This window comes from Glycine max, chromosome 10 (genome assembly GCF_000004515.6).
Source record: "Glycine max cultivar Williams 82 chromosome 10, Glycine_max_v4.0, whole genome shotgun sequence".
NCBI lineage: Eukaryota > Viridiplantae > Streptophyta > Magnoliopsida > Fabales > Fabaceae > Glycine > Glycine max.
Window position 1 is genome coordinate 47,828,507 of NC_038246.2, and position 22,575 is coordinate 47,851,081.

Consider the following 22,575-nt stretch of genomic DNA (forward strand, 5'->3'; position numbering starts at 1 on the left):
GAGTCACGGTCACGGAACTTCCAAGGTGTGTGGGCCCACCAATAGCTGCCGATCTAGAAATTATTTTCTCTCCTTTGGCCTAATTGTCACGTTCGCTAGATGTGGTAGCTAGCTTCATGACATGTACCTGGGTCCCACCATTAAACAATTCAGAAAAAGTTATCAACTTATCTAACAGTATCTAGTTCACACCGCAGTTAAAAAAATACTCACCAGTAATTGAACAATTAATTAATTGAATAACAAAACTTTTAATAATTAATTCATCAGAGATGAGGACAACAAAGCCAAACAAAACTTCCTTTTGATGCACGCGCTTGTCCAACATTAAGGTACGTTTTGATTCAATTCCTTAAATCATATGTACACGTTCTAGTTAATTTTTTAAATTTGTGATTAATTTAAATATATTTAATAATTTTAAGAAATTAAAATTTAAAATAATGGAGCCTAATATAGTTGGAAGAACGTGGCGAAGAAATTATGCAACACGTGGAGGTTGTCGCGATTCTCGTTGGTAGCCTTGGATCTTGGTATTGGTTACACTTCGCTTCGCTTTTGATGAGGTAAATATCTTCGTTGCGAACATATGGAGGAAAAGATAGCGTCACTTGAGGGAGGGGCTGCTTTGCCTGCTTTTAACTTGAAAAGGCAAAATTATTTTTTTTTCACAGCGTAGAATGCGGAGAAAGTGTTAGAAAGGAAGTATAATTATTTGTATTTATTTGAGAAGAGTAATAATAATTAATAAAACTATATGAATAGAAGGAAATTTAATTTGATAAGAGGCACAGGCGAGTGGGGTTATCGTACCTTTTGATAAAAAAAATATTATATATTGGAGAAAGTGTGCCACGTCAGAATGGGTCCACTTTGCAGGGTGCTTTCATTCTCTCTCGCTCACTCGCTCACTCGCTCACTCGCTGTCGTGAAATCCCACAGTTGTGCCACGTGTGCACCGGAACTGCTACCTCAGGCAGCCTACGTGGCTTCGTTTATGACCGTAGACACTAACAAAAAAAACCCTAGCCGTCACGACAGCGTCACTCTCGTCTCTTCCTTCCTTGCTCCACTTTCCTTTTCTAATTTGATTATTATTAATATTTTATTACTTTAATAAACTCATTTTCCGTTACCAATGGATCAATTTAATTGATTATGTAAGTATTGTAAATTCTTTACCAGGCAAAAAATAAAAAAATCACTTCCCATTAATTATTTATTATTTTTTTTTTATATTTAAAAAATTGAAATGTTTCTTTTGAGTCGGTGATAGGTCCTTTTCAAAATTTTCCTACTCACCCTAAGCTCAAAAATTTTGAAACATAGTCCTGCAATAACTTATGGCTGGATCTGTCTATGTAATTACATCTTTCCAATTCATTGCAGATTAAGCGGATTTGACAAAACCACGCCACTATCAGTAAATAATTAGTACTTTAGAACGTACAGCCAATTTTTTTAAGCCCTAGTGTTTACATTTATGATGGATTTGGTCCTTTCTTGTTATTGAATTTTTTTTTTATTTTAAAAAATGCACTTTGAAATAATTTATCCATCTAAAATGAAGTGAAATTATAGTTTAGGATCACGATTCATGAATCTTGCTCTCGTACAATTTATTTGTAATAACTCTTAATTTGTCCTTAAAAAACTCTTAATTTAAGAAAACAATAAAAAATAAAAGATGGGATGTGATGATTTTTTTTTACAAGCTATTGTAAAACTTATTATAAATATAGCATTACTCTTTTCATAAGTGGCATCTATTGTTCTGGTTAGCGTGTTACAAAACTCACACACAAAAAAAAAAAAAAAATGTTACAAACTCCTTCTGTGATTATTTTTACAGGTTTAAATTTCAAAAATTAAATTTGGCATTTTCTAAAGATGGATTCAGATTGTAAAATATTAACTAGAAATATAAAATATTTCTATTATTCTTTAATCATAAATTATGCATAAACTTATGCACTTTTATAGTAATTATCTTAAAATTATACTAAAGATAAATTTATTATTTTTGAGTCATTTTTAAATAAAGTGTGTTTTTTGATAATTATTTATTAATAATTAAATTTTCATCTTTATGGATTATATTTTATACACCATAATATTATATTTGTATTAATATTTAATGCTGTTTATTTTAGATATATATTTCACAAAATAAAATTTAATATAATATTTTTAACTTTATAATTATTGGTTAAATAATATTAAATTTTATATATTATATTTTACAAATTATATTCATGGAATCTTCTCATATATTATATTGTGTTTCAGATTCAAAGTTTAAACAAAACGATTTTATAAAAATTTCAAACCTATCCTCTCGGTACCAAAAAAAAAAGGTTTATCTTTCAAAAATAGAATGAAATCACAGTTCACGTTAAAAAAATGAAAATCACATTAAGTTATTTATTTTTTTAGGTTGACGAGGTCTACTATTATTACAATGTCCTTTTCATATCTCGCTTTTCTTTTATGCACTCACTATTATTTAGTTATAAATAATAAATATTATATATATATATTATTTAAATGGATTGTTTACGTGAGGAAAAACACAGGGACACTAAGTTGACTAGTAACTAATAAAAGCAACAGAGGGACAATGGGTTAGCAGTAGTTTCGGACAGGAGATGAGCGAGTAGATAATGATTATTTAAATACATTCGATTAAACTTAAAAATGATACTCTTAATTTTTAAAATCTTATAAATCATAGGAGTGTTAGTTATTACAATTTTATATATTCTTAATTTTAAATTATTTTTTATTTAAATTATATTTTTAATTTTTTTAATATAAATGAGTAGTTGAGAATTACAAATGAATTTGAAGAACTTCGTAATTTCAAAAAGATAATTTTATCCTTTTATAATTCTCGACAATATTAATCACCAATTTTAGATATTATATTATTATCTTTATAATTTCAAAATCATATATAAAATTTAAAACACTTTCATTATTGATTAGAACTTCTCTCAAAATATTTTTTTCTTATTATGCTTCAAAATTTATAATAAAATAGTTTTTTCGTGTGTGCACTGTATAGAATAAATATTTAATTTATATAACTGAAATTCATAATAAAAAAATATTATTAAATATATAAATCATATTGAAAATTTTAATTATAATACAAGATTACTTTAACTATTGACATTTTTAAAAAAAATATTCAAGCTGCTTTTAAAAATAAATATAAAAGAGATAAAGAAAAGACATTATTAAACTTTTAATCTTCTTAGTTCTTATTTTTGTCATTTTGCAAATTCGATAACCTTTTTTTTCTTGAATTTGATTCTGACTCTTTTAATCATACAATTTTGGCCATCTATTAATTTAATATCCAATATTTAATAAATATAAATGATTACATGATACTCTATTATACTGCTATATTAGCATTTTAATTATGAAGTGCGGTTAATGTAAAATAACATATAGTTATTTGAGAAAATCATAATGACATTGTGGTTTTGAGTAGCTAAAATACCATATTCAAATTATAAATTTGTGTGTTTTGCTAACAAGTATTAATAAAACACTTTTTCTAACACAATTTTTATTGTTAATTTAAATTTAGGAAAAACTATAAAATTATGTGAAAAATCATTAATATGATATGAAACTTACAAAATTTTGTAATTTTTAATAAATTTTAACTAATAAAAAAATCTAAAAATATTATTTTTAGAGGAAAAAATGTATTAAACAACGTGTTTTTTGCATTTCTTGATATGATATATCATATATGCTTCATGGTAACCTAGATTATGATTATTATTTAAATGTGAAATAACTATTTAACAAATTAGAAATTTTATATATATATATATATATATATATATATATATATATATATATATATATATAATATTTTGTACCAGCAAAAAAAGAGTCATGACAAATGTGAGATAAATCGATAAGATGATTGATATAATAAAAAATATATAATATCATAAAAATATCAAAAAACTTTCTTATCATTTTTTTGATATAACTGTTAACAAATTGTCTCGGTGAACACGAATACTACAGGATCCAAAGATGGCTAAATACACTTTCATTTTAAAAAATTTATTATCACACACACACACACGAATACTACACACACACATATATATATTCTTTATACTCGTAACATTTATATAAAATTATTATTGTGGAATATAGTTTCTAAAATAATGTTTCAATTTTAACATTTTTAAAAGTATTTTTCGGAACATAATTTTATTTTTTAACATTCTAGATAGTATTTTTTATAATACTATTTTGTGTTTCAGTAAGTATTTCTTTGAATGTAATTTTTTTGCTAGAAAGTGCTTTCTGAAAATGTGAAGTAAATTTTTTTAGAAAATTCAAACAAAATATAGAATCATTAAAAATCCCATATAAAAGAAATATTATATAATAGTGAAACAATTTGAATGAAAAAAATATATAATTAATATTGGTCCATCATTTTAGATGACTAAAAATGTAATTACCATAATAATTTTAAGTTTTGAGAATAAAAAGAGAGACTAAAATAAGAGACGGAAGGAATGAAATGAATGAAAAAGAAGGAAGTGTGTTGTTGTATTGAAAATGAAAGTATGCGAGGGAGGAAGAAGGTTTGAAGGGAAAATGTTATTATTTAAGTAATTTAATCTTAGAAAATAAAAAAGATAGTGTACTCAGAAAAATAAAATTGGATATAACAATAGCCTCTAAAGAAACCAATAACGCCCGTACATGCGACTCGGGATCCGGTCCAAACCCAAAGGACCAAATCCTTGTAAACATTTAACGTATTTTACGATACTTTGTGGTTTTTTATTAAAAAAAACTATACACAAGCTTTCACCCTTGATTTAATTTTAGAATTTGATAATTTTAATATAAAGAACGGAGAGAATTTTGCTTGAATGGCTAAACCTGTAATGCAAACTATACAAAAAAAAAAGTCATTGTACAAACAAAAAGATTGTAATGCAAACGTCTTGCGTAAAAGTATTTGTTTTAAAGAGTATAAAAGTATCTTAAAATATATAATTTGGATTCTTTTCGAATTTCCACTATCTCAATTAAACATTATCAATATTATATTCTCCTACGAGTAATTAAAAGTTTTATCTCTCAACCAGACTACCATAATTTTATTTTTATTTAATCTTTTTAAGGTTCTATATTTCAATTTATGCTTTTTTTATTTTATTTTTAAATTAAATTTCATTATTTTTTTAAATATTGACAATAGTTACAAATAAACTTATATCACAATTTAAATTATTTATAATAAATTTAAGCATAATTTATAATTTTATATATTTAAAATATTTATTATCTATGAATTTTAATTATATAAAACAAACATTTATATTATATAATACACATAACTAGTTTTACCTAAAAGTAAATTTGTTTCTGATTATACGTGTACTAAGAACATAAAATAATATTGTTATATTGAATTGTTTTGCTTGAATTTCTAAAACGATCTTGTTTGAGTTGTTTTGTAAAGTTAAGTTTATAAATATTCAGTTTTCTAATAAAACCTTTCTAAGATACTAGTATATATGTCTCGTTGTCTTTGCAGCAAGTTCAACAGAAAAACTTTTATGACGATCACGTGTTTATGATGTTAATCAATGTTTATACGGATTTATTAAAAAAATATTTAGATAATATGCATTTAAGTTTTTTAATTTATAACATTCAATTATGTATTATGCAGGAGTTAATAAATACCATAATAGTTTAAATCCCTAAAAAAAAGTATGTTTTGTTAGTATTTCCTGTAACTAGGCATAAATTGCTTAATCCTTATCCCTCTCGGGACTTCAATCTTAATCATATCTATGAATAGCTTACTTTGATCGAGTTATTGTTTGTAAAACTTCATTGGAGTCATTCTAACCTTAAAAATAAAACTCTCCGCACTTAACGTGTTCAAAACCCCGCAAAAATAGATATGCCATAGGTCAGAAGGGTTGTAGATAAAAACAAGCTAGCTAGTTAGCTACATTCATACACACACATAAAGAAAACCAATTGTAAAGTACCTCCCCATTCAGATAATTAACCATCATGGCGGGAGGAGGATTTGTATCAGCTTCAGGGGAATCCCACTTTGAGGCAAAAATCACGTTTGCCGTCATAATATCTTGCATAATGGCTGCCACCGGTGGCCTTATGTTTGGTTATGATATTGGAATTTCAGGTACACATGATATGATATTGCTTAGTTATGCATTTATTAATGAATCACATTCATGATTAAATTAAATTGCATCAAAGAAATGAGATATTATGAATTATATATATTGCTTGTTTTGATTTCAAGCTATTAAATTAGTGCATATCCAAGGCTATAAACAAAATCATACTTAATGTTGTGAATTGCATGTGAATGCAGGTGGTGTCACATCAATGCCTAGCTTTCTAGAAAAGTTTTTCCCTGAGGTATACAGAAAGATACAAGATCATGGTGTGGACAGTAACTACTGCAAATATGACAATCAAACTCTACAATTGTTCACATCCTCTCTGTACCTCGCAGCTTTGGTAGCCACCATGTTTGCCTCTTCCGTCACCAGGACGCTAGGCCGGAAGCAAACTATGTTGATTGCTGGCATTTTTTTCATCGTTGGAACTGTCTTGAATGCTGTAGCAAATAGCTTGCTACTGCTAATTGTTGGCAGAATCTTACTTGGTTGTGGTGTTGGTTTCGCCAATCAGGTCCTTATTATGTATTCCATTTTTAATCATACTTTCAATTTCTAATGATTAATGGTTTGATACAATTATTTAAGGTATAGGATTTTAGACATGGTCTTTTGTCCTATTTATTTATGTTGTTGATTAAATGTGTTTTTCACAATAGGCTGTGCCAGTGTTTATTTCTGAGATTGCACCCACAAGAATTCGTGGAGCACTTAACATCATGTTCCAGCTTAATATCACCATTGGAATTCTCATAGCAAACATTGTCAACTACTTCACAGCAAAGTAAGTAATTTAATGATCCTTGTATAATACTAGCAAATTGACTTGGATTTGAAGGCGCACAAATTAAGATTACATGAAACATTTTATATAACTAATTAATGAATGTGAATTGGGGAGTGTAGGATTGAAGGTGGATATGGGTGGAGGATATCAGTGGCTTTGGCAGGGATTCCAGCAATAATGCTGACATTTGGGTCCCTCCTGGTGCATGACACTCCCAACAGTCTTATTGAGAGGGGTTTGGAGGATGAAGGGAAGGCTGTGCTAAAGAAGATTCGTGGTGTGGAAAATGTTGAGCCAGAGTTTCAGGAGATTCTTAAAGCCAGTAAAGTGGCTAAAGCGGTTAAGAATCCCTTCCAAAACCTCCTTAAGCGCCACAACCGTCCTCCATTGATCATTGCCGTTATGATGCAGGTAACAAATTAACACTCATTGTTCTTTTTTTTTTGTTAGAAACATCAATAAGAGATATTCAAACCATGATCTGTTTCCCTCCCTTCTCTCTTCACTCTTCCCCCGACATTAGACTAATCTTATATCTCACACTTATTATTCATATTTGGTAACAATATTTGAACTCATAAACTTAATTAATATTTTGACAATTTTTTTTTTAATAAATTTTGTTTTGGTGTAGGTCTTCCAACAATTCACCGGCATCAATGCGATCATGTTCTATGCTCCAGTGTTGTTCAGCACCTTGGGATTTAAAAGTGATGCTTCCCTTTACTCAGCCGTGATCACAGGAGCTGTGAATGTGCTATCAACCTTGGTGTCTGTTTATTTCGTGGACAAAGCTGGTCGGAGGATGCTGTTGTTGGAGGCCTGTGTCCAAATGTTTGTGTCTCAGATGGTGATTGGCACAGTGCTTGGGTTGAAGGTCCAAGACCACTCAGATAGCTTGAACAAAGGGCTCGGGGTGTTGGTGGTGGTCATGGTTTGCACCTTTGTGGCATCTTTTGCATGGTCTTGGGGACCACTTGGGTGGCTCATTCCGAGTGAGACATTCCCACTTGAGGCTAGGTCAGCGGGGCAAAGTGTTACCGTGTTTACGAACATGCTCTTCACATTTATTATTGCTCAAGGTTTCTTGTCCATGATGTGCCACCTCAAATTCGGGATCTTCTTTTTCTTCTCCGCCTGGGTGCTTGCCATGGCCATATTCACAGTGTTGCTAATTCCAGAGACTAAGAACATACCCATAGAGGAGATGACAGATAAAGTCTGGAGAAACCACTGGTTCTGGAAGAGTTATATGGAAGATTAATTTTTGCAAATTATATAAGTAGAATACTCTCTTTAAAAAAAATACCCATTACTTTGAACACATTGCTGGCACTCAAAAGAAAAAGTTATTACATAATCTAAAACTATTATAATTTTAATTAATCTTTCCCCAATACATAGTTGTAAATATTTATCTTCAACTATGTGCCACGTAGAGATTAATCCGACTACATATATATGTAGGGTCTGTCTCAGGTTTTCCATTACTTTGCATCATTTTTCTTTTCTTTTCTTTTTTCTTTCAGAGGCCTCACTTGAATTGTATGTATTTGGCTCAACTACACAGCAATATACGAATCAATTGTTCAAATATAGATATCTTGTTTTTGTTCTGTGTTTTATATATACTTAGTCGTAGTTCCTTATATTCTACGGTAGTTTTATACAAATAGATATATACATATATAGAATAAAAGGATATTTTATCTTTTCTTTTATTAGGGGAATAAAAACTAGACAGAAAGCAGAAAAAGCTAAAGGATATCCCATCTAAGTAAGCACGTTGTGTGTAGGGGCGCGCAGTTAGTAAAATGGGTTAAAAATCTTAAGATTCTCCCACCACCTCGTTTCGGGGGTGGGTCACTTGTAAAAAATACATAAGTGGATTGATTAATGGGTAGGTCAGACCAATAATAATAATAATAGTTTTAAAAGTGAAAATTTAACATACAAATATCACTTAAAATATTTATAATAAAATCTAAATAAAGTCATATATAAAACAAAACACTATATCCACTAATCTATCAAACAATGGTCTATTATCTATGAAATCAAAATAAATAAAATAGTAATCTAAACATCAAGATAATTTTTTCTCAATTTGTTATTTTTAATTCATTAAGTGGTATACTAAACATATGTAGTACAAAACACTAAGGGCATTGGTTCACATTTTTCAATAATAAAAATTTGTCATGTAATATAAATTAGGAATTTGTGTCTGCTGTCAAAAAAAAATTTCCTAGTAATTTAAAACGATGTAATATAAGAGGATGGTGTGGGTGGGGTGGGGGACTCTTCCAAAAATAAATAAATAAAGTAAGTTGTTTGATGAAGATTAAGAAATGATGTGCTTTAATCAAGTAAGTAATAGTTAGGAAATTAAAATATCTCAAATACCAAAATCCAAATACTCTCTTTATGTAATCCTTTGTGTGACCAGATTTTGACACATCATGTGTTAAGTCTGGTTACATATTAGTAATGATATTCAGTTTTTGCCTTTAAAATATTTTTTAATAGAAATTTATTAATTTAACATTTCAAATAAATATACGGTATATTTTTAAATAAATTTAATAATCAGTGTTGTTAAGACTTTTTTTTTGTGAAAACCAGTCTTGTTAAGATGCTCGTTAACATTATCTCATATTACATTTGCAAAGGTATTTAACATAATTACTCGAGTGATAAATTTAAACTTTTTGGCCGTTGAGAGTTTTTCCAATGTAAGGAAATTGAACTTATAAAAAATATTTGAAGGGATGGATATACAACCTAATTATCTTACGCAAAAATTAGTCTTATATTAATTAATCAATTCGGAGAAATCTAATACGATGGAAATATAAAAATAGATGCAGTGTAGTACTGTATGAGTCGGGTATTAAGAATTGGAATTCAGTGTTATTAGGGAAAATAAAATTGAATAATAGCTTAAATATATTTTTGATCCATGATATATACTTAAATTTTAAATTTGATTCCTCATAAATTTTTGTTTGAAATAGATCCTTAAAATTTGGAAAGTTTTATATGGCGTCACATCGAATTAAATGTGACATGCAAGTTAATTACGTGTCATCTGACATGATATCAGATTTTAATTAAATTTAAATGAAAATGCGGGATTATGAAACAACCCCAATCTCTCCCTTTTTGTTGGAGCTTGGGTTTGGCGGAAAAAAAGTTTGATCTTTCCAAATCTCTCTCTTGAAGGTCGAAGGTGCTAAAGGTTTTTGTGGTGTTCTTAGATTTGTGCGTCGTCTCTTCTGACGTGTCAGAGTTCTCAGTCAATGCACAACCATCTATCTCACTAACCCTATCATCGACACACACCCCCAACAGCCCAATGCCTCTTCATACAACTCCACAACCACCATCGATCGTAGTACCCGCCACCTCCCTCTTCTATTGCAATTACATCCCTACCACATCAAGGAGGGTTGATGGGTTTCAAAATCAAGGGTTTAGAGGGAACGAGGTGAGTGTCAAAGGTGGGATTAGGGTTAAATTAGGGACCAATTTGGGAATTTGAGTGAAATCAAGGAATAGGGTGGGAATGATGGTGCTGCAGTGCCAGTGACTGGACAACAACCACATGGTGGGGGGATTATGGGAAATGAGGGTTTGGTGAGATAGGTCAAGGGGGTGTTGGTGGTGGTGAAGGAGGAGGGGATGTTAATAGAGTTGGTAGAAATGGTGTTAGGAATAATGTGAGTGTTGTTAGTATGTTAATTCTGGAGGAGTTGGAGGTGCTAGTGTTGATGTTATTGTTCCTGGTGATACTATATTGTTTGTGGGTGATTTGTATTGGTGGACTATTGATGCAGAGCCTAAAGCTGGGCTAAGTATGAGGCTGTGAAGGAGGTGAAGTTTTTCATTGAGAAGACAAGTGGAAAGTCAAAGGGCTATTGTTAGGTTGAGCTTTTTTTTACTTTTCTGTTGCAATTGCTTGCAAGGAAAGGATGCATGGACATGTTTTTAATTTTAATTTATATTTTTATGTTAAATTTAATTAAAATATGATATCATATCAGATTACACGTAGTTAACTTACATATCACACTTAATTTAACGTGATTTCATATCAAATTAATGGTCACATCAATAATTAATATATTCTTTTTAATGATATAAATCTCGTATTAAATTTTTCAAATTTTAAGAACTCATCTCAAAAGAAAAATTTATGAGAGATGAAATATAAAATTTAAGTATATATGAAAGATAAAAATATATTTAAACTTGAACAATAACTTCGGGCTTTGGCTGCAAATTGCATCATGCATTAGCATTTAATTAGAGTGAGTAATTTGAATTTTGGACAATGTTTATCCATTCAGCCAACTTAATGTTTTCGCTTTGTTTATAGAAGTTGGTGAGTTTGTTGGCATGATTTGTTGTAGGCTTGTAGTTTAGTTTTTTTTTTTTTAATTACATGTATTCTAGATATAATATGTTTGAATGGGATAAATTATTCTAAATAATAAAATTTTTCTTTTGAATATTTAATATAATTATAGATTCACAATTTAAACTCAAGATTTCTGATTAAATTAAAATAATTTCAAACCAATTTATTCATGTGTGGGTAGTTAAGCCAACATGATGTAATAATTAAAATAAAAAGTAAATTCATATAAAATAAAGAAAGCAATTGGGTGTTCGTTTCCTTAATTATATTAAATTGTTTGTTGATGGATTAGATACGATAAATTCTCTCCATAAAAAAAAGATAAATTCTAGACATTCTACAAAATCCACTGTCTATGAAAGATCTCAATAATATCCTCATTATCACTTCGTGCGACTGGTATATCCTCTGACCACTCAAGTCGCATGTATTTTTTTATTTTTAACCATGATTCGAACAATCGATTCATTCCGTCTATAATTAATTTTTATCAAAAAATTTCATTATTATTTTTAATGAAACTTTTTTAATTATAATTTTTTATCTGTAAAACTTAAATCTAAAATCTTATTTAAAGGATTAAATTTAGTGTCAATCCAATCAATTACTGGTTACTCGTTAGTACCAAATTAAGTCACATGTATGCATTTATTAAGCTAAATTAATTTTTTGGACAAAAGATTGTCTTTTACCTCTCTAATTTTTAAAAATTTAGTTTCAATCTTTCTAAAAAAATATTTGTTTTTCTTCTCTCTAGTTTTGAAATATTTATTTTCCGTCCCTCTGAATTTGAAATGAAGCACTTGTTCCCCCAAAGTGCTTTAAAAAATATTTTATAAAGGATAAAAAAACTATCTAGATAAAGTCGGAGATGAAAAAAAAAGCATTTTCAAAATTAGAAGGACTATAAATGAAAAAAACAATTAAAAAGACAAATTAATCTTTGAAAATTTTAAAGAGATCAAAAATATATTTTATCCATTATTTTATATATATATTTTAAAAAATTATCATATTAATTACGATTGTTATTCTTTTTTCCCTTTAATTTCTTTCCTTTCTTAATGTTTTATTTGGTAGAGAAGGAATTGAGAAAATGGGAGAGATAAAAAATATATATGGTTCTTTGATAGAGAAGATTTTTTATAAAAGAAGGGAACAATTTCAAGTATAAATAATTTTAAAGTTTTTGGGTCACATTTATTTTTCATCTATTTTTACTCATCTTTTTATTTTTTTTTTCTTCTTTTATCTATTTCTCTTCAACTAAATATATTTTATTTCTAATTTTTTTCACCTCCAAATTATCTTTTCTCTATCAAAAACATAACATAAGAGTATATACATGCACTCAATTAAGGTGTAAAAAGTTCTTTTTTAATTTTCATGCCCCATGAGAAATACAATAGGCTATGATACCAATATTGGAACATGTACACAAATGTAGTAATATCCAAAAACAGATTCATTTATACAAAAAAAATGCAAAAAATATATAAATTATCCATATATCATTCATTTAACAACTCAATTTTCATTTCAAAATTTTGGGTATGATAACTTAACTTAATTTTATAATTGCAAGATAAGTTAGAAATTTTAATTTAGTCTTATTATCACTATTGCTTGATAATGAGTGATTCAATAAAGTTAACAATAATAGTTAAAATAAATTTTAATATCATCTTAAAATTTAAATTTAATTTAATTCTATAAAACTGAGTTATAAAATAAGAATTATTTTTATTTATGTATTTTAATTTATTCATATTTTTAGTCGAAGTAGATCTCCATCTATATCCTACCATATGCATAAACTAATTAACTATTCCAAAATAAAAATTTATTAAGTACAGAAAGAAAAATACATTTCATTTCTAATAATTCATGACATGAGAGTTTTATTCCAACACAAATTCTTATTTGGCTTGATGAGCACAGCTTCCTACTGTATATTTTTCTATACAGAATGTGTTAAATTTTTATTCTAAACAGAGACAAGGCTCCAACTACTCTAACGTTTTATGAAAGAAAGAAACTAAAATCTTATAAAAAAAAGGATTGATTATCACATCCAAAAAAAGTATGGAACGTATCGAAACGTAAGCTACATTACGGGAGAAAACTTGCCAGCCAATCATCAACATGATTCTCTTCTTGTGAATCATGAAGGTGTGAGACATTTCGAATATTTAATGTTTTTTCTCATAAAAAAATTCATTCGAATAATAATACAAGTGGCCACGGCGTCCAATCCTGATATGCAAACTATATATCTAGACTTTGTAAATAGATAAACCAGGTTAGTTTTACATTCGAATTGGTTTTTTCTTTTTTTTGAGAAGAACGAATTGGCTTTTTTTTTTTTATTAAACCCAATGCTAATTGTTACAAATGATAAGATGCATAAATTGCACGAAAACTGACATGGGACTGATATATATATTTTTTAAATAAGAATTAATTATTTTTTAAAATGTAAGATTAAATTTGACGGAAAACATAGAGTGATGTGGTTATGACGAAAGCTATCTGTAAGAACTAGCATTTCCAAGAATTAATTCACCCCTTCTTGATTCTTCGATTTCTTTCACCTCAAATTTTACATTTACGTTATTTTTTATTTTATTTTATTCTTTGTTACATCATTCATTACTTGTATCACTTATTTTTCTTCCAGAAGTGTATGAGATGTGGGATAAAAAAGATTAAAGAAAGAAAAAGCAAAGTGAAACTCTTTTTCAATGGTTATAAATGAAAGTTGTAAGAGGCAAGTGATAGTAAAAACATTCTTTACAAAAACCTTGAAGTTATTGACTTCTTGGAAATAGCCATGGCTGGCGGCGGCGAGTTTGAGGCAAAGATAACTCCAATTGTCATCCTTTCATGCATGATGGCTGCTACCGGAGGTCTTATGTTTGGATACGACATTGGCGTTTCTGGTAATGTTTTCATGCTTCAATTCCCTCTCTTATTTGAACCATCTGTTCCTAAAATAAAAACTTTAATTTGCATGTTTTCTTTAACTCAACATGATCTAGCTAGATCCAAAAGAATTTATCTTTTCGATCTTATTATGGGACTAATTTTCCCGTAGTATTTGACTATAAGTAGCTTTTTAATTTATTTTATTTTATTTTTATCAATAAATGTTAATTATTAATTACTTTATTAAAATTTGTGACTTTTTCTTCTTTTTTAAGTCACTTGACCAACCTTATATTTTTCTTATAACTTTTTGGCTAATATTTATTTTTTATCCATTTAAAAGAATAAAACTTATGGAAGAAAAAATGAAAGAAATTACAGAAAACTTGACCAGGAAACTATTTTTAATTAAAAAAGAAAAGAAAACATGCATACAATTACATCACACCACATGCATTCGTCAAATGACTCATACAGTCAAATGACTACAAATCAACCGGAATTGGATTTATTAGCATAAGGCCATAAGGGATTAGGCACTATAATATGATGAATCAAAGTTTACATTTTTTGTCAAGAGATATGTTGATATTAAGTGCTTAATCATGTCTTAAAAGTAAATTGCTTTCAAAGAAAAATACGAGAGACATATAAATAAAAGACTGCAAATCAGAAGAATATGACATCTCATAGGTGTTTCTATTTTTTGTTACTTAAAACACATGTTTTGAAAATAAATTTCATAATTTAATTATTTTAGATGAGAAGTTAGTTGTTTTAATTTTCTGGTACGTGAGTTAGTGACATGAAATTATTTTAGAAAATAAATTAGAAACTAAAAAGGCAAAAAAGAAATCAAACAGACCATTATATTCTCAGATGTTTTTTATTTTATTTTTATAGTTTAATTTACGGAAAATAAATCTTCATATTCGATTTTATTTTTTTACTGGAAAAGTCTTCCATTGTACTTGATCACATCTTTTTATGACGATAGCTCATGAAAAGTTGAGTTTCATATATCCCTCTAGAACCCGAAGCAAGAACCCAATTTTTCATAAACAACAAAATGTTAGTTTTTCACAAAAAGAGATTCATAAATTATTATGAAACTGATATATTTATATTTAAAATCAACTTTCTTTAATTTTCACCCCTTTAACCAGCAGTTTCTAGTCTCAAGTGCAATTGATTTTATTTATGGGGAGATTTGAATCAGGTGGGGTGACATCGATGCCAGCATTCCTGAAAGAGTTCTTTCCGGAAGTGTACAGAAAGACAGTGGAAGAGGAAGAGTTGGACAGCAACTACTGCAAATACGACAATGAAAAGCTGCAACTATTCACATCGTGTCTGTACCTTGCGGGTTTAATAGCCACATTCTTCGCGTCACATATAACTCGGAGGCAGGGAAGAAGAGCCACCATGTTGATATCAGGCTTCATTTTCATCGCTGGAGTTGCCTTCAATGCTGCTGCTCAGAACCTTGCCATGCTCATCATTGGTAGAGTCTTACTTGGTTCTGGAGTTGGTTTTGCTAACCAGGTTATTCTTTTTTCTCCCCCTCTCTCATTTTTTTTAAGAGAAAAAATGATTGTATATTTATTAGACTCATCCAACTATAATTTATCATATATAATAATTTTGTTAATTTTTAAATAATTATTTTAAAATAATTCGAATGATAATTTATTATTAAATTATTTTATATTTTCAGTGTATAAATATTAACTCTTTTTTTGTCACAATATATTACCCTTCCGAATTCATATATATATATATATATATATATATATATATATATATATATAAGTATAAGAAGGAGATCCTTTGTTTAAGAATAAATCTAAAGAGTTACTCTTAAATCCATCCGAGTCATTTATTCACTAAACATACATTAGATGATGACAATTCTCCTTCTCCCCTTTGCGGAAAACCCAATAACTCGTTTAGTCTTCCTCTTTCCATTTTGGCATTTTCTCTGAAGCGCTTTTTCTTTCTTTTTACGATGCTCTATGGTACTCTATATTATTATGTGGGGAGATGCAAGCTAGATTTCTATGTAAGTGACCACACCAATCAAGTATATACAAAATTTCTAATTTGACATCAGTATAGGCCCTATAGGGGAAGTGCAACACACAATTTGATATCAGTATAGGGAAGTGCAGCACGCATTATATTATAAAATTCTCATGTTATAAATTATTTTATAAAAATAGAAATAAACAGAGTGTGTCAGAAACATATAATATTACGGGTAACTACAAAATATGGGTATAGAACGTTTTTTTAGAACAGATCATGAACAAGGCCGACAATGGATGACAACAAATAACCCTTATACACATAAGATTGTACGTACTTAATTAGCATTCATAAACAAAACGACCAAGACCATATAACACTAGTAATATACTATGATTTTATTTTGTACGTACTTCAGCATATCTTTAAATGATACGATGGTAACTTGTAGTGTTCAATTATTATGTGACATTTATACATAATTTTATTATTGCGTTTTTCTAATATTATGATTTACTAAATTAAAGGAGAAAATAAATTAATAAGCTGTGATTAATTGACTAAATTTAAAGAAAACTATTTGTAAATACTAGTTTAAATGAAAATAGAGATTCATTAAATCACGTGACACGTTAAAAAAATAAATCAAGAGAAGAGTTTATTTTCAAGAGTGGGTATTTAAATGTAATATTTAAAATAATAATTCATATAAATTATAAAAATATATATTTTTACCTTAATAAAATAGTTTTAAAACATGATTTTAAAAAATAATTTGGGAGTGCTGAGTTCTACCCTTACTCTCTTCAATCCGTCCTTAAATACCCATAATCCTCTTCTTGTAATCTTTATCTTTTATTCCTTATTTATATATATCTCAATTAGCCATTTAAGAAAACAATAAATACGTAAGTATAGCTCTAGACCTCTAGTAATAAAAGCATTAAAACTAAATATTTTTTTATAAATAATTGTACTAATAAACTATAAAATTATAAGTTTTGTATTAAAAAAATTAAGAGTTAACATATGCAACTTTTTGGTTAAAAAAAAAAGTTTTGAGGACAAAAAAGACCGGAATCACGCCCGTTCCGACGGGATCTATCCCATTGATACATCTTAATATGCCTCGTCTAGGATAATTTCGTATTTGCTCTACGAATGTCTTTTTTGTAATTTCCCAAACAGAATCAAGGTTTTATTTTCCTGAATCCTGCGGACATTAGAATCATATACTAATACAACGTCTTTATCGTATGCCTGTATGTTTGAGTTTTTTTTTTTTTTTTTTCTGACCTATATGTTTTAGTTGATGTTTGTAAAATTGATTGAGTATAATTAATTATATAAAATTAAAGTAAAATTCATATTTATAGACAAAAAACTAACTCGTAAAAGTAACTCTTAGTTGTTTCAGCAAATACGTTTGTTGGAAGTTGTATGACGCCAAACCAATACTAAAAAAGCATGATATCTTACAAAATTAAAGTCCAATACACATAAAAGAAGTATAAGTTCCAAATTATTACTGCAAGGTGAGACTCGTCAAAGAGGCTTGAACATATATATAATTAAACACACGTCTTCAAAATTATTTTAATTTAAAAATAATTCTAGACCAAAAAATCAATTTTAAATGTTTTGATCCGTAAAAATTAAACACAACTCCTGATAACTCATTTATTTCATCAATTGAATTAGATTTTTGATAAACTTTTGAATATGAAATTAAATAAGTAAACATTTACTTAAAGTTATATTATCTTTTAACATAAAAGTATCATTGTTATTTAATGAGTAAAAACTTATTAAGCTGACGGTGAGATATTGACATATTATGTCCCTTAGTCCAAGACGAAAAATAGGTTTTGTAGTTTTTACAAGTAGGTGTGGTGTGTATATATTAATTACAGAGGGAGAACGAGCTGGCATATTTGACCAACCTAAAGGATTAAAATATAATTATAAAGAAAATGATAAATATAAAAAATGTAGAAAGGGCATTGTCATGTAGCGACAATATAATGAATGACCATGCTTCAGTGGAAGGGAAGTTTATAATTAAAACCAATAGTTTTATTGGTAATTGTACAAAAGCTTCCTTGGCATGCACTCCCAAAGTCGTAATCGTCTTTCTTCAAACTTCAACCCACCTTTTATGCTTTAAATTGTTCTTACTATTTGACGTTTACGACACTTGATGGAGATCACTTTGTATTTTCTCTCCTTTAATTATATAAAGTCATTTATATTTTATATATGGCTAAGAATCTCTTTTTTGACATTGAAAGTGCAAACAAAACTTCAACTTGTGCTACTCTTTTTTGTAGTTTACAAATTATATCTACATCTTATCCATATAAACGATAAAGCTAAGCCGATAATGGAAAATAAATTATTTGACTAATATTTTAATGGTATGCGTTGGCCTTTTGGAACCCACTCATCTTGGTTGCTTTAATTATTTTTTTTTATGACAGGCCGTGCCAGTTTTTCTTTCAGAGATCGCACCTTCACAAATTCGTGGAGCATTGAATATACTGTTCCAGCTGAATATCACCCTTGGCATTCTCTTTTCCAACCTTGTCAACTATGCCACCAACAAGTAAGTTTCTTGCGTGCATGCTCCCGATTTCATCTTTTTTTTTGTTTGAATAAATCATGAGTGTGTTAAAAACTTGAAAATGTATAGAAAGAAACAAATCCTAGCCATTAGAAGCTTAACCAATCTCCCCAGTGTTATTACTCATGCCCAAGTGAAAGCATCACTTAGACGTAGTCAGCAAATTGAATTAATGGTTATGGTGAGAGTGGTGCTAGTCAAAATTTTGAAAATTGATGGCCAATATTGGAGTTGTCCTCCAAAGAGATTCTGCTGTATAGAAAACCAACAAAATTATGACCATTTCTGTTACTCCTCTTCCTCTCTTTCACATTCACATACCCAAAAGTCAAGCACATGCTTGCCTACTCTGCTAAGTGTTTTGGGCCTCCATAAATTGTTCAAAAACCAGAAGCAACTCAAGCAAGTATCTGCTAACAGGACAAGTGTCCACCTCTAAGAAACGGGCCACAATTATTTTATTTTTCATTTTTTATTGGGAAACCTCAAATTTTCATTTTCACGGTTTCATCTTCATCAATTGCTTCCTTCCATGAGTCTTGGTTTGGTAACCAACCCATCTTGGTAAAGGCCCGCATGGTCTAGGCCCAGAAATGTTAACTTGCTTAATGGTTGGTTTGTGTGAAAATTTGAACTGACTAAAACTATTGTATACATCACTGTTTCAAAATAATAATAATAATAATATAAACATCCATCCCTCTTCATGATCGAATATTCACAAAGATTAATAATATATTTTCCTACAAATACTTCAATTATTCTTTTTAATATTTTATGAAGAAAATATTAAATAAAATAATATTATTTAAGAAACATTCAATACTTTACTAGTATAAAGATTTGTAGCAGGATTTAGAATCATCCAGGTTAACAAGGTTTCAATTATTTAATGCCAGTCAACTGATATAGACGTAGCATCATTTTTACGTGACTCAAAATGTAATGAAATCCAGTAATCTAGAATTGAACAATTAAAAAAGCCAGGTAATAGATTCTCGATCATGCAAAATCATTGCCAATAAAAAATCGAATTCTAAAGCATATGTCATTTGCCCATTTGTCTTGTTTTGATTATACCTTGGGTACTTGTTGATTGTTGGTGATGCTATTGCTGACTATTGTTGATCGAGCAATGACAGAATCAAAGGTGGGTGGGGTTGGAGGCTATCTCTGGGTTTGGGTGGTTTACCAGCATTGCTTCTTACGTTGGGGGCTTTCATGGTGGTGGACACCCCGAACAGTCTCATCGAGCGTGGCCACTTGGAAGAAGGAAAAGTTGTGCTGAGAAAGATTCGTGGGATTGACAACATTGAACCCGAGTTCTTGGAGCTTCTTCACGCAAGCCGTGTGGCTAAAGAAGTCAAACACCCTTTCAGGAATATCCTCAAGCGCAAGAACCGACCCCAGCTAGTCATTTGCATTGCCCTGCAGGTCAGTGCTATGTTCTCAAACAATTTCCTGTGAGTTAAGTATGCAATTTATCTGGTCTCAACTTGCATTCTTTTGGTCCCTACAAATTTACATATATATAATTTAGTCTACTCATCTATCAACTTCATTATTTTTTTTTATTAACTCTATGTCTGTGTTTAGTTTTTTCACATTTACCTATTCCAATGTGACCAAAAGAATATGTATAAATGGAAGACAATTCTTACATGTTAACTTCTAAATTTTAGGACTTGAGATGAGTCAAAATCCAAATTTTAATACAAATAAGAGACTATTTTAATAGTTCTTGTTGGATAGATCATACAACTTTTATTGTGTCGTTATCGAATCATCCAAATATTTTTTATAATGTTCAATGTGAGAGAGGTATATTAGAGATTGTAATACGACGAAAATAACATTATAAACAAATGACTTCTCAATGGGTGACCAATCATAACCTTACTAATTGAATTTGTTGTGAAATTGAAATTTTAGAGATTAAGGGGATGTATTCAATTTTATTTTATTTTTATGGAAAAATTCTATAAACACAAACTTTCTAGGACCAAATTAACATAAGTTGCCACTTTTGAGTATAAAATTGTGTTTTCAGTTGTTCACTCTTTTCCTAACATAATTGAAACAATATGTTATTCTTAGATGGCTGAGTATGCTCAATCGGAATTTACTTATTGATTTAATTCTTATTCCATTTGGGTGTCTTCGGAAAACAGATTTTTCAACAGTTCACTGGCATCAATGCCATAATGTTTTACGCCCCAGTTCTGTTCAACACATTGGGATTCAAGAACGATGCTTCTCTCTACTCTGCCGTGATTATTGGTGCTGTTAATGTCGTCTCTACTGTTGTCTCAATCTATTCAGTAGACAGACTCGGGAGGAGAATACTCTTATTGGAAGCTGGAGTTCAAATGTTCTTATCTCAACTTGTGATAGCAGTCATAATAGGAATGAAGGTGAAGGACCATTCTGAGGATCTCTCAAAGGGTTATGCAGTGCTGGTGGTTGTGTTGGTATGCATCTTTGTGTCTGCATTTGCATGGTCATGGGGGCCTCTTAGTTGGCTGATCCCAAGTGAGATATTCCCTCTGGAGACTCGCTCAGCCGGGCAAAGTATCGCGGTGTGTGTCAACTTGCTCTGCACATTTGTCATTGCGCAGGCCTTTCTCTCAATGCTGTGTTTCTTCAAGTTTGGCATCTTCTTGTTCTTCTCTGGATGTGTCTTGCTCATGTCCACCTTTGTGCTTTTCCTTCTCCCCGAGACAAAGAATGTCCCATTGAAGAGATGACTCAGAGTGTGTGGAAGCAGCATTGGCTGTGGAAGAGGTTTATTGAAGATGATTGTGTTAAAGAAGAGAAAGTAGACACTGGCAATTGACCAAGCAAAAATGGGAATGTCCAAGGGTTGTCTAATGAGTAGTATTTTAGATTCTATGGAGTATTTGGTTAGATTTGGATGTTACAACTAACCAAGTTATTACTCCCAGTATGTTAGTGGCATGTGTCTGTAACATTGTGATGCCACGTTAATTGTCCTGTTATGCCAGTCATATAACATATGTGTAATAAGTTTTTTTTTTCTTTCTCCTTTATTCACTTTCTTTTCTTTTTTGTTTAAATTGTTTTTGCTAGTTATGTTTTCCAATTTGTCATTTTCTACTGCCTCACCCCGCTTAAAACAATGAATAAGACGTGTCTGAGAACAATTCTGATGCAACAGCTTCAGGTTAGAAGTAGAAAAATATTGTATACGTAACAAATAAATTAACGAGCATTAAGCTGGGCGCATGGTTGGCATGGTGATCAATGCACCAAATATGTATGACCGAGGCCGCAAGGGTTTCTTATGAATCCATTTGTTGTTGTAAACGGTACTCTAAATTAAGTTGTACCAACCTCCATTGCCTTTGAAAACTCAGATAACACATAACAGTACCTAAGGAACGACTGAACGAGGGGCACGATAAAGAAATCTAAAAGGAAAAATAAAATAAAAATAGAAGCCTAATAGATAAATAGACAAAAGAAAGACAATAGATTAAGGGGAATGAATAATACAGTAGTAATTACTAACATTATATTTTTTAGAGACCAAAAGCTTATG

The 22,575-nt window shown here is 29.6% G+C and overlaps 1 protein-coding gene and 1 pseudogene across 1 annotated transcript; both read left to right on the plus strand.

Annotated features, from left to right (window-relative positions):
• The first annotated feature begins 6,047 nt into the window (after window positions 1-6,047).
• Window positions 6,048-8,595, plus strand: LOC100782391 (sugar transport protein 13). Its single transcript, XM_003536490.4, has 5 exons — window positions 6,048-6,220; window positions 6,416-6,738; window positions 6,884-7,008; window positions 7,131-7,422; window positions 7,646-8,595. Exons 1-5 carry the CDS (start codon window positions 6,088-6,090, stop codon window positions 8,273-8,275), a joined length of 1,503 nt encoding a protein of 500 aa, XP_003536538.1. The 5' UTR covers window positions 6,048-6,087; the 3' UTR covers window positions 8,276-8,595.
• A 5,563-nt stretch (window positions 8,596-14,158) lies between these two features.
• Window positions 14,159-22,090, plus strand: LOC100783632 (sugar transport protein 13-like; annotated as a pseudogene).
• The last annotated feature ends 485 nt before the right edge of the window (window positions 22,091-22,575 follow it).

Excerpts from the sequence above, each read along its gene's own strand:
- LOC100782391 (XM_003536490.4), top strand. The coding sequence starts at position 6,088 with ATGGCGGGAGGAGGATTTGTATCAGCTTCAGGGGAATCCCACTTTGAG. Across the intron at positions 6,739-6,883 it reads GTGTTGGTTTCGCCAATCAG|GCTGTGCCAGTGTTTATTTC; the intron begins GTCCTTATTATG and ends TTTTCACAATAG. Across the intron at positions 7,009-7,130 it reads GTCAACTACTTCACAGCAAA|GATTGAAGGTGGATATGGGT; the intron begins GTAAGTAATTTA and ends TGGGGAGTGTAG.